Here is a 14,512-nt window from a genome sequence, read left to right as displayed (position 1 = left end):
ACCCAACAATATAAAAATAGGCCAAATTTAAACTGGGTATGGGTATGCTTTCATTTTTATTTTTTTATGGAAAGAGGTGCAAAACTCTGATTGCATACTTTATACCACATATAGTACACATAAAGCATTTTTTTAAATTAATTTTTATTAGCCTTGAAATTAATCAAACGTATCATTTCCTGCTATTATTTATTATTTTTATATTTAAGGAACCATTAACAAAAATTCTTGTGTATGTTTTCTGTATTTAAGTTAAACAATTTTTAAATATTTATTGGCCTAAAAAACTAACCAGTGAGGAAAAATACATGAGAAATATTTGTTTTAGCTCAGATTTGTTTAAAAAAAACAAAAGAAAAAGGATCGTTACCTTTGCAGACAGCAGAGATCGTTCGCTAGATTCTTGTTCAGCATTGTTCAATGTTGCTAATCCATTTGGAATATCAGACCCTGTTGAGCAGCTCAGGGCTCGTTCTCTGGCTTCAGTGTGTGTGTTATCACCTCTAAACTCTCTGCATGGCTGTGGGATAATCTGACGCTGGCTGCCTTCCATCTGCCCTCAGGCTGGATGCTACATCGGTGCTGTGTGGGGTGACGCGTGTCGGCCTGGTAGCCAAAGGGCTGCTCATCAAAGGGGACATGGACCTGGAATTGGTTCTAATGTGCAGAGAGAAACCCACCAAACTGCTGCTCTACACCATCAGCGCCAACCTCCCCCTGCAGATCCAGGTACGCTCAGCCACACCTCCACCACTGCGGTGTTCAACACTCTGCATTTAAAATGAGCCACGCAGCTGAGGGAGGCTTTAAAACGTGTTTATGATCCAAGCTTCAGTGGAACAACACTCGCAGAGGTTGTTTGGTGACATTGGAGAACAGACGTGCTCATAATGATGATGATGATAAGAACAGTAGAGGAGCTCTCATGTGGCTCAATGGGACAGTAATGTATAGTGCATAAAATGCATCAGTTGCAATGAATATCAAGCCTTTCCCTTAAAAAAGGTTCAAAGTAATTAAAGAAACAACAACTTCTTAATAGACAGTTAAATAAAATCTGTGTGCATCCGAGCGAGTGCTTCAATTAATGCTTCATATTAATTGGAAATCTTGGACACTGTTTTTCACTTTGGTCTATCCGACCGTCATCATGTAAAATGTTAGCAACCAGGGAATAGCTGGAGGTTTTTTGTGACTCACTTTCTTTACGACCACTCAGCAGCCACTCGCCACACAGTCAGGGGATACACATTTTTCCACTGTACACTAGTGACTAATGGTTGACATGCAGTGGTGACTGGTCTCTTGGCAGGTGTGACTGAGGCCTTGATTAAAAATTTTAATGTTTTAAAATATATTAATTTGGATTTTTAAAATGATGCAGGCACTCTAATGAACCATGGACAGTAAATGGAGAAAAGCAGAAATAAAAGTTCAAAGTTCATACAATCCAGAATCCAAATACCTTCTCTTTACTGTGATGTGTAACAAAGATAGGCTTTCAAAACTGTGTTCTAGGAAGGATTACAGTTGTGTACCACACTTGCTTTGGCTTGTTTATAAAAGCCTGAATTTATGAGATCATTTTCATGTTCTTAGGTTAATTAATTTTAATATTTAAAATGGGTTCTGTTATTGATATTCCAATCCATCCAAAGAAAAAATACGTGTAAGCATTGTTTAGACCTCTAATTAAGACTCATGCAGAGCTTTAGCAGCACATCTAAAGATAAATTTAAGCACAAACCAACGGAGGAGAGCTGCAGTCTGAATGGAGCACAGACTTTTATAGACATCTGTCTGGGTGACGGTGTTTCTTTTTTCTTAAATCAGGTGAAAGGATTATTTTTAGTCCGTGGGAGAGGAGAGGGTACAGAGGAGATGATTTGAAGTGGATATGATATAAGGAAGTGGCTGCTGCTGCTGATGAGATCGTACTTGATTTATGTCTGCCATTCGGTTTCCTTTAGACAACCAAAGCCCAGACTCTATAGTGTAAACTCACCCCTGCACCTCTGACCACTGGGACTTTCCCTGCTTTTGCTCATTTCACTTGAATATGATGCATCCCGACACTCTGAGAGCTCAGCGAGTTTAAGCATCCCAGCTCTGAGCTCTGCACTCCTGAGTCGCACAAATAATTTCATCAGAAGATCGCCTCCCTACGCAGTGTTTCCCCAAGCAACTGCAGTCGCTAACAAAGCAGCAGTGTCATCCACAGAGCCTAAATTTCTTCCTGTTCCCCTCATCTCAGTTAATTACCTGCCAAAGCTGCCGTGCATGCTTTATCATCAAGGGAGGAAACCATTTGAAGCTCTCATTTCCTGGGCCAAACTGGGAGAGATTGACAGGCAGTGGGGTGATGGATGGGGTCATTTCTCAGAGAGACGCGATAGAGAGAAAGCACTTGAAAACATGCCACTGAAGGTAACAGCAATCTTAAGGGGGGAATAAAAGTAAAAACAGGATAGTCTGGCATGCTGGGAACCGGCTGGCAATAACAGGCGTGTAAACTCGAGATGAAAAGCTGCATGTAAACACAACTGTTTGTGCCTTTTGCAGCTTTGATGGGCCTGCTTAGTGTTTCATTGTTGAGATGTGTTTTGCCATTATTTCTTTCAGTGCCTAAAGGTCATCTTTCACATGCATTTCCATAAATTATAAAAAAGATAATCCATTATTTAAATAAAGGAAGGGTTGCAAATGAGCAGAGGCTGTTCAATAATAAGGTCAGCAGGATTATTTAGTTTTAATATAATGATTCATGTACAGGTGAATTCCTGATATATATGTTCACAGCTGTTACAACCCCACTTTGCTACGTGAAAGGAGAGCAATATTCGTTAACCAGATGGCAGAAGGTTTCGTGAGCTAGTCCGAGCAGGTTTCAGTCCACAGATAAAAGCAAACACACACACACACACACACACACACACACACACACACACACACACACACACACACACATATAAAGGAAAGACGCAGGAGTGCAATGTGATTGGCTGCAACTCAACACAAAGAAACAGAGACTTGTAATAAAAGTGTAAAAGCTACCAAAGGAAAAAAAAATTAAATCCTTAGGTCACTGACCTGACTGATATTTAACAGCGTGGTGTGTAGAAAAATTAGTGACTGTTAGTACCTCACCGAGCTTTCTGCCTCAAAAAGAGAGAAACGTGAGCAGCTTACTGAAACCGAAACCTCGCTGGGAGAAAACCTGCAGCACGCAAACCTTTCTATTAATTCCTTTACAAAAATAGCAGGCATCAAGTAATTTTAATCAAGCACCAAACAACAAAGAGGAATGGGGCAGACCGCTCGCTGGACCAATCAAACTGGCAGAAGGCGGGACACAGGAGGAGCCAGGAGCTGAGGAAGACATGGAAAATGAACAGGTCTGCACAGACTAATCAGAATGAAAAACAGTTAAATTACACAAGCAGGGAGGAGTGGAGTGACCTGGGGCCTTAACAAAAACACTAATCCCACCAATACAACAGAGGTCATGTGACACCCACCGATGGGGCGTTCTGAGTTTCTCTTTTTAACACAGTAATTTTATTAATTCGCTCATAATTCATACATATTATTCTTGTTTGTAGTCACTGTAAACCTAACAGTTCACGTAAATGTTCAAATTCCTACCAGGAAATAGACTGTTTATTCAAAATGTTTGTCTCAAACATTTGCTTCTGAATAAAATGTGATGCTCACTTTGTAAATGATGGACTCCATTAGAATAAAAATACAGCCACTATCTTGTCACGTCCAACTAGGAGTAGGGAAAAAGTCAAACTCTAAATCTTTAATGTAAAGGAGACAGTGGTCATACACAGGAAAGCAAACAGCAAGACAAATATTCCATGAAATGGAACAAAAGGTCATTCACGAGGGAAAATGAAAAACAAGAGGAACAACAGAAACCAGCTAGAAAGCCTGAGCCAAAAAACAAGACCATCTGGCGAGTGGAAGGTGAAAGTCGTGAGTTATATATACTGAGGTGACTGATTGAACACAGGTAGGCAAATTATGCAGAGCTGATACTAACAAGGGCGGAGAAGATAATCACAAACTGACAGTGTAAATAGACCAGGAAGTGTAACATAATAGAGGAAATTACTTTAAAAAAACATCCCAAAACATGACGGAGATTCTTTTAGGAAGCCAATGAATAAAGAAAGCTGATGATTTCAAAATCAAATTAAAGCATTAGAGCATCACCTCTTTTCCTGTCCACTTATACTTTTTACCTGCACATGACCAAAGCCTACTCAAGCAGTAATTGAGCTCAGACTACAAGCTGAAAAACAGAAAGCCGAAAGCTCCTGAGAGGACAAACTCTGGGATCTTGAGACAGTTGTGTGACATGAAGGATTGGGGGGAAAAAAAACAGCAACCCAACTGGAGATTTTCCAAAAATGGTAATGAGCTATTGCATTCAGCAGATTAGGAATAACATAAATGTATGAACAACTTCATCAAATTCAGTGCTTTTTAAAACCCAGCATGTGGCTGCTGCTTTGAGTTTCTTCACATGGCTGAGACTTCTCATAAAACAAGAGAAAATATGAATAGCTCTGTAAAAAATAAGTATGTCCGTTCATATTTTACATGTTATTTTCTTAATTTAACAACACAATCTGACCATTAGTTCCCTGAGCTTGTGGTAACACAGTCTCCAAATAAGCAGAGCAGCGGTGCCTTGTTCTTTACAAACAGCAGGAGTCAGTGCTACAACTGTGATTCGATTTTTAATTAATCGTGCAGTTCTGCTTTGCAGACAATGACCGACGACAAATACGAGGTGCGGTCGTGCGTGCCCGAGGCGGCCATCCAGGTCTGCACCACCAAAGACCCCCATCTCACGCTGAAGATCACCCTCTCCTCTTTAGCCATGAGGGACGAGCAGAGCGCCACGGAAGAAGGTATTGACTCCTCCTCCATTCCCTTTCCACCCCCTCCCTCCACCCACCTTCATCTGTGCCTCCTGTTTCGGCAGGATGCCTCACCTGTTTTTATCTGACCTTTTTATGACTACAGAAGGCTGAAAGGGAAGGAAGAGGGGAGGGATGTGAAGGTAAACCTGAGCTTAAACTAAAAGGCAGTCTGGGGAAAACTGTGGAGGATGATACAGCAAGAGGTCTGAAAGCTGAGAGGCAAACGGGGAGAAAAAAAGGAGAATGGATGATATGGATCTGGGTCAAGCGTGGGGGAAATAGCCAAGGAGAGATGATTTCCACTGAGAATGTTTGGCTTGGATTGACGAAAAAAGAGATTTCCGTCTTTGGTGTCCTTTTGTATCATCCTGCATTCCTGCAACTCTGATAAGAAAAGAGTCAGCCTTCTTTTAAACAGAATAGATATATTTTAAACAATTTTGGCTGTACAAGCGAACCAATATGTGTCACCAAACAGATATTTCATCCCGTGCAACCAGCTGTGGAAAAAAATAAAATAAAATCTCATTTCAGGTGACCAAATTTGATGGGAAACGTGCTCAAGAGCCGCCGGCGTTTGCCATCAGCGGTTTCATTGTTTGTTCTCGCCCCACAGATGGGAAGGAAATTAAAAATGAATGATAGGCGAGCTGGGACTGAAGAGCTGCCATTACAGAAGCGCGAGTCCCTTAGTGGTTCTCACTCACAGTGGGAAAGATTGAGCCTTCACAAAAAAGGTAGAAAAAATGGATTGTGCCAAACAGGAGAGAGGCAGAGCACAGCCGAGCTCAGGGCAACAAGGAAGGGAAAACCGTTTTCCTTCAGCTTCAGCATCCTGTCAGGACTCACAAGGACAGCGTTTCTTTTGTTTCATTTCAGTGTGAATGAAACACACTGACATAATATACTGTTTGCATACACTTTAGCAGAATTTAAATGAAATATTCTAAATAGACTCAGGTGAACCACAGAGTAGCTCCCTGAAGAAACACTTCATTTAAACACCTCTTTTCTTCATGCTTGGTTTAATAATTTCTATTTAACGAGATATTATCCTGAGATATTAGGATTCTTTTTAGCAGGTGTGTCTCTGGTTGTCTCTGGTTGACCTAGCATGTTTTCACATAGTTGGATATTTAGATATAGCACTGTTAATCTACTGAATACATAAAGAACATCTTTTAGCCTGTCCCCAAGGTTGGTTTAAACAGCTGAAATCCAAACAGTCAAGTCCAAAAAGGTAACCTGCAACACTGTGAGCTGGTGTCGGAACTCAGCTGAAGCTTGTTTGTTACATAAAAAGACAGCACTCTGCAGCACTAATGCATCACTCTGAGTGTTTTTGTGCACTGGGCCGTCTGCTGTCAGTCAGCTCATTGCATAATCTCGGAGTCAGCGTTTGGAGTCTCCCAGTTACTTTTTCAGAGCTGTGACAAGTAGGAATCCAAGCAAGAGGCTCGCCGAAAAGAGAAACAAAATGCATTTAAACCAACACAGGACAACAATGGTGTGTGCAAGGCAGTAGTTTCATTAATTCAAGTAGTCAGTGGATGTGTGTTACTGTAAGTGATGGGTGGGTTTGTGGAAAGTGCGGACACAAAAGCAGGTTTATATCAGGGAGGGTGAGTAGATATGAGGCTGGATGGCTCAGTTCTCACCCACAGATAAAAGCTACAGTAAATAAAAGAAACAGTGACATTACTCCATCAGCATTATTACAGTCAGTGTTTTGGCCACAATTTCAGTCTTTTTACAACATTATTGTCATATAGCAAGCTAATAATGTAATAATGTAACTTCCAGTAACCACAACTGAAGCACAGGCTTCTTAAACAGGTTGTTCCAAAATGTCTTCATAGACAGCTGAATGACATGAAATCCAGACAGATGTGGTATAAAACCAGCTGTTATGGAGTGGGAAACTATACACACAGAGGCTCTTGGGTGAGAGGTGAAATGTCTTCATGAAACTTAAAGTCCAGTTGCTTTCTTTTTGAGCTCCTTAGAAGACCAGAGGTTACTGAATTCTGACTTCGCTGGCCATTTAAACTGGTAGTCTTTGGATAACTTTTGGAGGCAGCTTCATTTGGCCATTAGAGGAAATGTAGTCTGTGTGACTTGACAGTTGGCTTCATTTGACAGGTCCAGAGGTTGCAGCTTGGCCCCACCTCTAAGACTGTAAGAATGATGTCACAATGCCATGTGATGTGAAAAGGTTTCAGCCTTCACTTGGAAGTTCATCAGTGAAAACAGAGGACTCCTGCACCTCCTCCCTGGCATCTGTACACATTCAAAGAGTGCTTTGCCAGTTTACTGAATGAATCTGAGGATTGAAGCGGTTGATTGTTAAGCGACCAGCAGGATTATTTGTTTTATTTGTTTTTGCTACATGCAGAGTAAAATTTGGATCCAAACAACAATTTGGAACAAGTAGATCTTAAAAAAATGTGAGAAAAATTACATATTTTAAGTAAGAATTACTCATTTTATTTGAATGTGAGAGAGGATGCATGTATGCACTTGGACCACCCAGGAGGAAGTTTCCTCTGCAGAAAAATAAACAGCAATTGTGAAAATTGCAAAGATTTGGGTATCCTACTAAGTTAGTACTCAGCAGTCCCTCTATGGCAGTTTGCAAATGCTTTTTATAGTCAGGTAATAGTCTTTTTATTCTGTTCTCACTTTAAACCCCTCTTTCTCCAGATTACTTTAAGTTCTCACTGCAGATGTTCAGCTCAAATGGCTGTGAGGGGAAATTCTGAACGCTCCAGCTTATGTTTCTTATAGTAGCTAAAAGTGGCGTTTGATGTCTTCTTTGGCTGCTTCTGCTGTTGCTGAAGTAATCTTTTCAGTTTCATTTTCTTGACTGACTGCAGGACATCTGAATGCAATTGATATTTAGCGCAATCCATCCTTCCTGCCATCATTGTAATGTTTCTGTGCCACTAGCTGTTACACAAACCCAAAGCAGAATATTTCCACCCCAGTGCTAAAAAGTCAGCAATTGATTCTTTCCATCAAGCACTGGCTCCTTTTTTTTCCCTCCAAATGTACGTCTGGTGATTGTGGCCAAATGGCTCCATTTAACATCATTTGTTTCAGATGTTACTGTGCAGCCTATAGATATTGACTAGTTAATTTTGTGATGAGCTGGCTCTGAGCAGCTTTGTATCTGTGCCCAGCAGACATGCAATTTTATCTGGACTTTATTTAGCTTCAGAAAGTGGAAACTGTAATGTGGAGGCACATTTTTGACTCTTCTTGCATCATCAGCCCTGCGTCAGTTTAGACTTAACAAGTTCACGAAGTCCTGAGACAAGCATGCCAGATCTGAGTTTTGTCTGTAGACAGAAAAGCATGCATAAGTGTTTAAATGTCTGCAATATAACATGAGATTTAAATATTGTGTTACATTGTGCAGGTTAATAAACATTCGCTAACTGTGTAATTCCTTTTAAATTTGGCCGTATTTATTTTAGAACATTGGTTCTTTCTTCACCTGTGGCCTCAAGCTTTGGTTAGTTACTGAAAGATGATGTTCACAAATACCAGCTGCTGAAGGTGGTCTAATCTCAGCTTTAGAGAGAGGACAAAGAGCTCAGAGTAGAGGTTTGGCTATATCTAACTACATGTAGATCTAACCTCCACCCTCAAGAAGAGCTGGTGGAGGGAGAGTCGGAGAGAGAGAAAAGTCTGAGCCTCTGGGCTTGTGATCTGGATGCCAATAAGAGGCAGAAAATATAGATGGATGGTTAAAATAGATGGATGGATCCGACGCATAAAAATGGTATTTTGGACAGCCATAGAGTTTAATGTTTCCAAATACTTTGCAAACCTGGAATTACATCTGATTAAGGCTGTTTCCACACAGACAGTTTCATGAGAATCAGGTCTGGAGAGTTTACACAGTTGGCAGGACATGACACCCACTTTCTAGCTGTGAATTCACTGAAATATTAGCAGCATTATTCAGCACAAACTGAACTTACACAGACTTTAAAATAGAGAGCTGGCAGGTTAAACATGAGCTGTGCTGGGCATTTGTATTCGTACATGCAGCTCTCATGGTTGTTGCCTAGAAAAGTTGAGAATGTGTGTGGTGAGGTGAGGTGACGCTTTCCAAGGCGGGGTTTGTGATTAAGTGTCACAGTCAAGTCCTGATAAGCAGTAGAACATGGATCATAATACAAATGAATAATTAATTTGATATGAAAGTTGTGAAACCACTGAAAGCGTCACTTGTTTAAAAAATGTAAACAGATGCAATGCAAACGTGCTAAACCTTCACTTGTAGAGGTTTGATTAATAAACAGTAGGGTTTTTAAATTCTTTGATTGAAACAGATTGTCTACTTTAACACTCCATACATTCCCACTGATGTGTACCAGTGCATTTTATTGAAAAATCTGAGCAATTAATGACTTAACTGCAGTTTTCAGGCTTTGAAAAAGCCATCTGGTGGGTTGAATAGAACCCTTTGGCAGGCTGAGAATGGCCCCAGGACACATGTTCGACACATACTGTTTATTTCATTCTCTCTTTTTAAATAATGAGGTTACCAATGAGGTGTTTCTTCTTTCTTTGCCAAGTAAAGGTGATATCAAATCGAAATCAAGTTTAGTTCTAACTTTAGCTGTTTCTTGGGGTTTTTTTGGTTTTTTTTACACATGTTAAAATAGGCTTTTATCAGTAATAAAATGCCAGCCAAACTCAACCCTATCTGTGCTACCTTACAGGGTTTCTGAGGGTCTTTTTTCTGGTGACTGACCCCTGACAGTCTAAGTGGTTCCCTGGTTTTTATCGTGTGCCTCCTGTAGCTGGCCTCTGCTCACTGACTCTTGGTTTTGTTGCCGTAGCTCCGCAGGTCGCCTCGCTGCGTGGATTGGCACATCTCTGCGGCCCCGCTGCTGACGAGGCATCCCCCACACCCAACAGCAGGAAACCCCGGGTACAAGGGGCTTCCCCAACAACCAAATCAAACCAACCCACTCTCACTCTCTGCCTCAGACATGCTCCTCTACCCCCCTCCTTCTTCTCCCACCCCTTCCTCTGTTAACTGGACTTCTCACTGGGTCACCATGAAATTCTGGTCCATGTCTATTGATAGAGCACACACACCAAAAGGACAAAATGACTACATTACCCAGCAGCCCACATCCACATCTGTGCTCCCTTTGCTTTAATTACTGGGGCTGACCTTTGTCTGTTGATCAGTTATTATTGGCTCAGAGTGACATCCCATAATTTCATGTTGGAAAAATTGTGTTAATTGAATTAATCTGATGTCCTGGTCACTAATCGAAATTCCCCTAAGCTAATGATGTCGGGGAGAATTTAGTGGGGGTTGTCCTTATTTGTATGTGGTTTTGACCTCTGACTGATGGTTCCTTCATGGCCTGCCTCTGGGAAACGATTTTCACCGCTCACTGTTTCACACACATACTCTTTATTTTTCATTCATGATTAAATCTACGTGTGTTTTTAGCCCTCTGCTGTAGTGGAGTTTTGAGTTTGTTGCCAGAATAATTCACTTTTTAATGACTGGGCAGCTGGTCCATCTAAATCTGGTTGTTGCTGCCATTTAGATCTAATTTAATTTGTAGGTGGCGCTCGGCAGGCCTGTGAATTCAATTACAGACAGTCATCTTTAAATGAAAGCTAATCCGAATATTTAAAACAAATGCCAAACCATGAGACAAGCTAATGTCTCTAGCAGCTTCTTGTAGGTCTTAATTTTTAAAATTTAACATTAATTACCAACATTTTCCATTGGTTTATGTTTATATTCAGTACACAGGGTTAAAAAGAAGTTCAGTGTTGATGATGAATGACGCTTTAATCCCTGCAGTTTGTGTCAAACTGACTTACAGACAAAGCAAAGAGCAGAGACAGAGCGACATGTGTCAGATAAGAAGGAACTGTTCGGTTGATTAAACAACACAAAATTGATCTCTGGCAATTTTATATCAGTCAGAGATTTTGAAAATACAAACACTCACTTTTTTCAGCTTCTCGGATCAGATAATTGCTAGTTGTCCAAACGTTTTTGGTTTTGTGTTGTTAGACAAAAAATATAAAGAAAAATGTTCTCTGGCTCTGAAAATGTAAATTTAAAAAAACAATCTGCAATTTTGAATTTTGAGATTTATAACTTCAAAACAGCAAAACAAACAAGCCGTCTTAATAAATCTGATTGTTTTTTGTTTTTTCACAGTGTCATACCAAGCAGAACAAGTTAAAAGCACCTTTTAAAACAGCAAAACGTAAAAACTCAAAATGGTTGAATGGAGCCTTGAGTTGAGAAAAATGTCATTATAGTTTTTTGGGGGGGGGTTGTATTTATTATTAGGGTTCCTAATAACAACTGAGAATCACCAGTTAACCTAACATTCCTGCTTTTTGACTGTGAGAAGAAGCCGAAGGAACCCACACTGATACTCGAAGAACATGCGAAATCCAGCCAGTGGATCTGAGCCCAGTACGTGCTTGCTGTGAGGTCACATTGCTAACTACTGAACTACTCTGCTGCCAGAATAATTAGAATAGTAATGATAATGAAGTGTATTTCAAAATCTAAGGATTTAATTGGCTCCAAAGACTCCACAGATTTCAGTATAGTGAAGTAGTGCAGAAGATGTCATGCAGTAAAGGTTAGGTAGGTCCCTAATGATTTAGTTTTAGACTTTACATAAAACTGAATAATTGATTCCAACTTACAAAGAACAACGATCATTAGCCTGGCACATTTAAGAGCAGAGGAATGTAGTAAAGGTCTGACGTGTTTGTAATACTTTTAAGATTTTACATTAAGTTAAATAATTAATTACTGAAAAAAATAAGCACCTGTGATTAGCATGGCACACTTGAGAGTCCATAGATTTCACTCAGACTGTTGTGTACTGTGTAAAGTGTTTGTATCCATCATGCTCTGTTTTGTTGTCTGTTTATCTATATGGAACATCGTTGGCATGACCCTGGTATCCAATTGTCTACTTTGTACTCCGTCTTTAGTTTATTGCCACAAACTAAGAGCCTCTTAATGGCTTTTTGTCGGGGTTCACTTCACTTCACATTTTCATTTGTTTCCGAGGTCTCCAGATGCATCAAGCTAGCAAAACGTAAAGAGTGCGCCCACACATGCACGATTAAAACAAATCACGCCATTAGCTGCACACTTGCTGCCAAAGTGGTAAATAGTAGCCAGAAGTCCCGGGGGCAGAACATGAAGGTCCTCACTCAGTCTTGGTCTTGGAGGAGGAGTGACATGGGAGAAATCCCCCGTCTCTCATCAGCTCCTTCGTTTGTCTTCCACCTCTTCCATCCTGTTCAGCTTTCACTACGGTCTCTACAGCAACAGACTGCCAGACCACGTGCATCGCTCCTCGGCTCGCTTTACTGCTGCGGTGCCACATGGATAAATTGGAATTTGAATACTTGTGGATTTAGAGGCTACACTGCTGTTTCCTCTCTATGAGCAAGAGCCTTTTAATGCTCTGCGTCAGCACTCCTGTCAGCTTTAGTCCCAATTTAATCTCTGCTGGCTGTTGCTCATTGGAAGAGTGCTTTGAACCATAATGACACTGATTCGAGTGAGATGGTACGTCAATCAATATCTGATATTTGCAACGTCTCAGCTTGCAGGTAACTCATTATCTTAGATTTATTTGATACGAGATAAGCTGCGGGCCTTCACCGAGCTCTGCAGTGTGGTCTGCGGTCTGTTCCCCCTTTTGTTCGTCTGCTTGACTGTCCCACAGTGGGCACCCCTTAGCTGCTCCTGAGAACAAACAGCCTTCACTTTCTTTCCAGGGTGGCGTTCTCACTCTCAGATGTTTATGTTGTCATCTGCTGTCACTCTTCTTCTGCTGTCGTTCTCCCATGGCTTGGCCTCCAGTCATGGCAGGAGTGCTCCCCACAGGAACCCGGTGTGGAGAGACTGTTTCAGTCAAACATAAACATCTGACCGACCCCGCAAGAGTGAAAATACTAGCATGGCGCCCCAGAAAACTGCAGATCCTTTTGAGCAGGATGACTTTTTCCCCCTCTTCAAGTGGAATAGCTAATGTTTCTTCGCATCAACCCTGCCTTTTACCCAAACTCAGACCCCCTTGAGCCAGTTTTTCTCGATCCATCCAATGTGTCCTTGTTCTAAAGTGTTATTTTTAATCTCTAATCTGGCTTTTGGTCCTGAGTCATTGCCATGCTCTCATTTTCGTCCTGCGCTGTAATTGATAACACACTAATCAGGCGTGTTCCATCGCCTTCAGCCACTGATCTGCATCTAGAGTGAGACTTCTGCCGGGCAACAAGACGCATGCGCTCACGTCTACTCCGGTTCCTCCTGTCAGTGTCATGAAAGATCCTGCCTTGTGCATGAGAATCCTCCCTCTCCCAGAAAAATCACACAATTTCTCAAATTTCCCCTCCTCTTAGCTCATTCGGTCAGATCAGTGGGTTTGCCTAATAATTAGCTGTCCGACCCTGCTGCCTGTGTGTCTGTGTGTGAGTGTGAGAGGTCAGCGTGCTCACGCTCAGTCTGTCCTGTCTCATCCTGTCCCTCTCTCCAGAGGAGGGCGAGCAGGACGCTGACAAACGGAGACAGGAGGAGGAGGAGGAAGAGGAGGACGTCCTGGTCAGGCAGAAGTGCCAGGCGGCACTGGCTTCACTCCGACACGCCAAATGGTTCCAGGTGAGCACAGCTGGGCTGTGACAGATTTCTCTACACTGTCTTTATATTCTGACAACCTGAGCATTCAGCCGTGTGCCTAAAATTACATTTGCTTGGCTTTAATGTGTGACAGCAACTTGGTTTCGAAGGAAACGTAATGGCACCTAGATTTTCTTTTTATCACCATAATAAATGACACAAAGTAATGAAGTCTATCATTAGCACGCAGGTGTTACAGCACTGACATTATGAAGCTTTTTACTGCTCAACTGATGCACTCATACCAACACTGCTGCAGCAACAACACCACAACCTGCTCCTTATGTTCAGAGTTCTTGGTTCTCTCAACTTGTATAAGATGAAGCAGTTTTCCACCTAACACAGGAACTTCTCCTGACCTTTTTAGGGCTAATTTCAGGGGGAGTCTGTTCACAGTCCTGTTCGTTTATGCAGTTCAAAACCACTAGCATGGCTCATTAAAGGTTTTTTTTTTTTTTTTTCACATCTGTGCCCTAGCACTTCAAGGTCACTAGTCATTTGTAGACTAGCAAGGTTACTGCTGTGCAGGAGGCAGATTTCAACCCAAAGTGTGTTCTATTCCTAACCATGACCAAGTAGTAAGTCAGAAGGCAGAAAAACAGCAGACCAAATGGGACAAGAACCAGGCTGTCTGATACACCTGCAATTACCCATCCAACCGCCCGCTGTGGACGTTATTACTCAGCCAAAACACAGCTGTTATTTTTCTGCCATGAAGTTTTATATAGCAGTGGGACAAACAAGTGGTCTAACAAAACTGCGGTATAAGATATTTTGGGATGAACATGCGTTATTTTGAATACAAACAAAAAACATATCGGAAGGAGAAAACACATCATCGCTGAGTATAAAGGGACAGATGTCATAA

The 14,512-nt window shown here is 41.4% G+C and overlaps 1 protein-coding gene across 2 annotated transcripts in view; it reads left to right on the top strand.

The window, feature by feature from the left end:
- LOC116316297 (spermatid perinuclear RNA-binding protein-like) overlaps positions 1 to 14,512 on the top strand; it is a 104,534-nt gene that overhangs the window by 54,812 nt on the left and 35,210 nt on the right. For both annotated transcript variants that reach the window (XM_031734841.2, XM_031734840.2), the window contains exons 4-6: positions 564 to 729; positions 4,781 to 4,925; positions 13,505 to 13,626. In XM_031734841.2, coding sequence (XP_031590701.1) covers positions 564 to 729; positions 4,781 to 4,925; positions 13,505 to 13,626 — 433 coding nt within the window. The remainder of the gene's footprint in view (positions 1 to 563; positions 730 to 4,780; positions 4,926 to 13,504; positions 13,627 to 14,512) is intronic.

The sequence above is a fragment of the Oreochromis aureus genome, linkage group 12 (genome assembly GCF_013358895.1).
Source record: "Oreochromis aureus strain Israel breed Guangdong linkage group 12, ZZ_aureus, whole genome shotgun sequence".
NCBI lineage: Eukaryota > Metazoa > Chordata > Actinopteri > Cichliformes > Cichlidae > Oreochromis > Oreochromis aureus.
The sequence above is the reverse complement of the archived record's forward strand: the minus strand, read 5'-3'. Positions and strand labels throughout refer to the sequence as shown.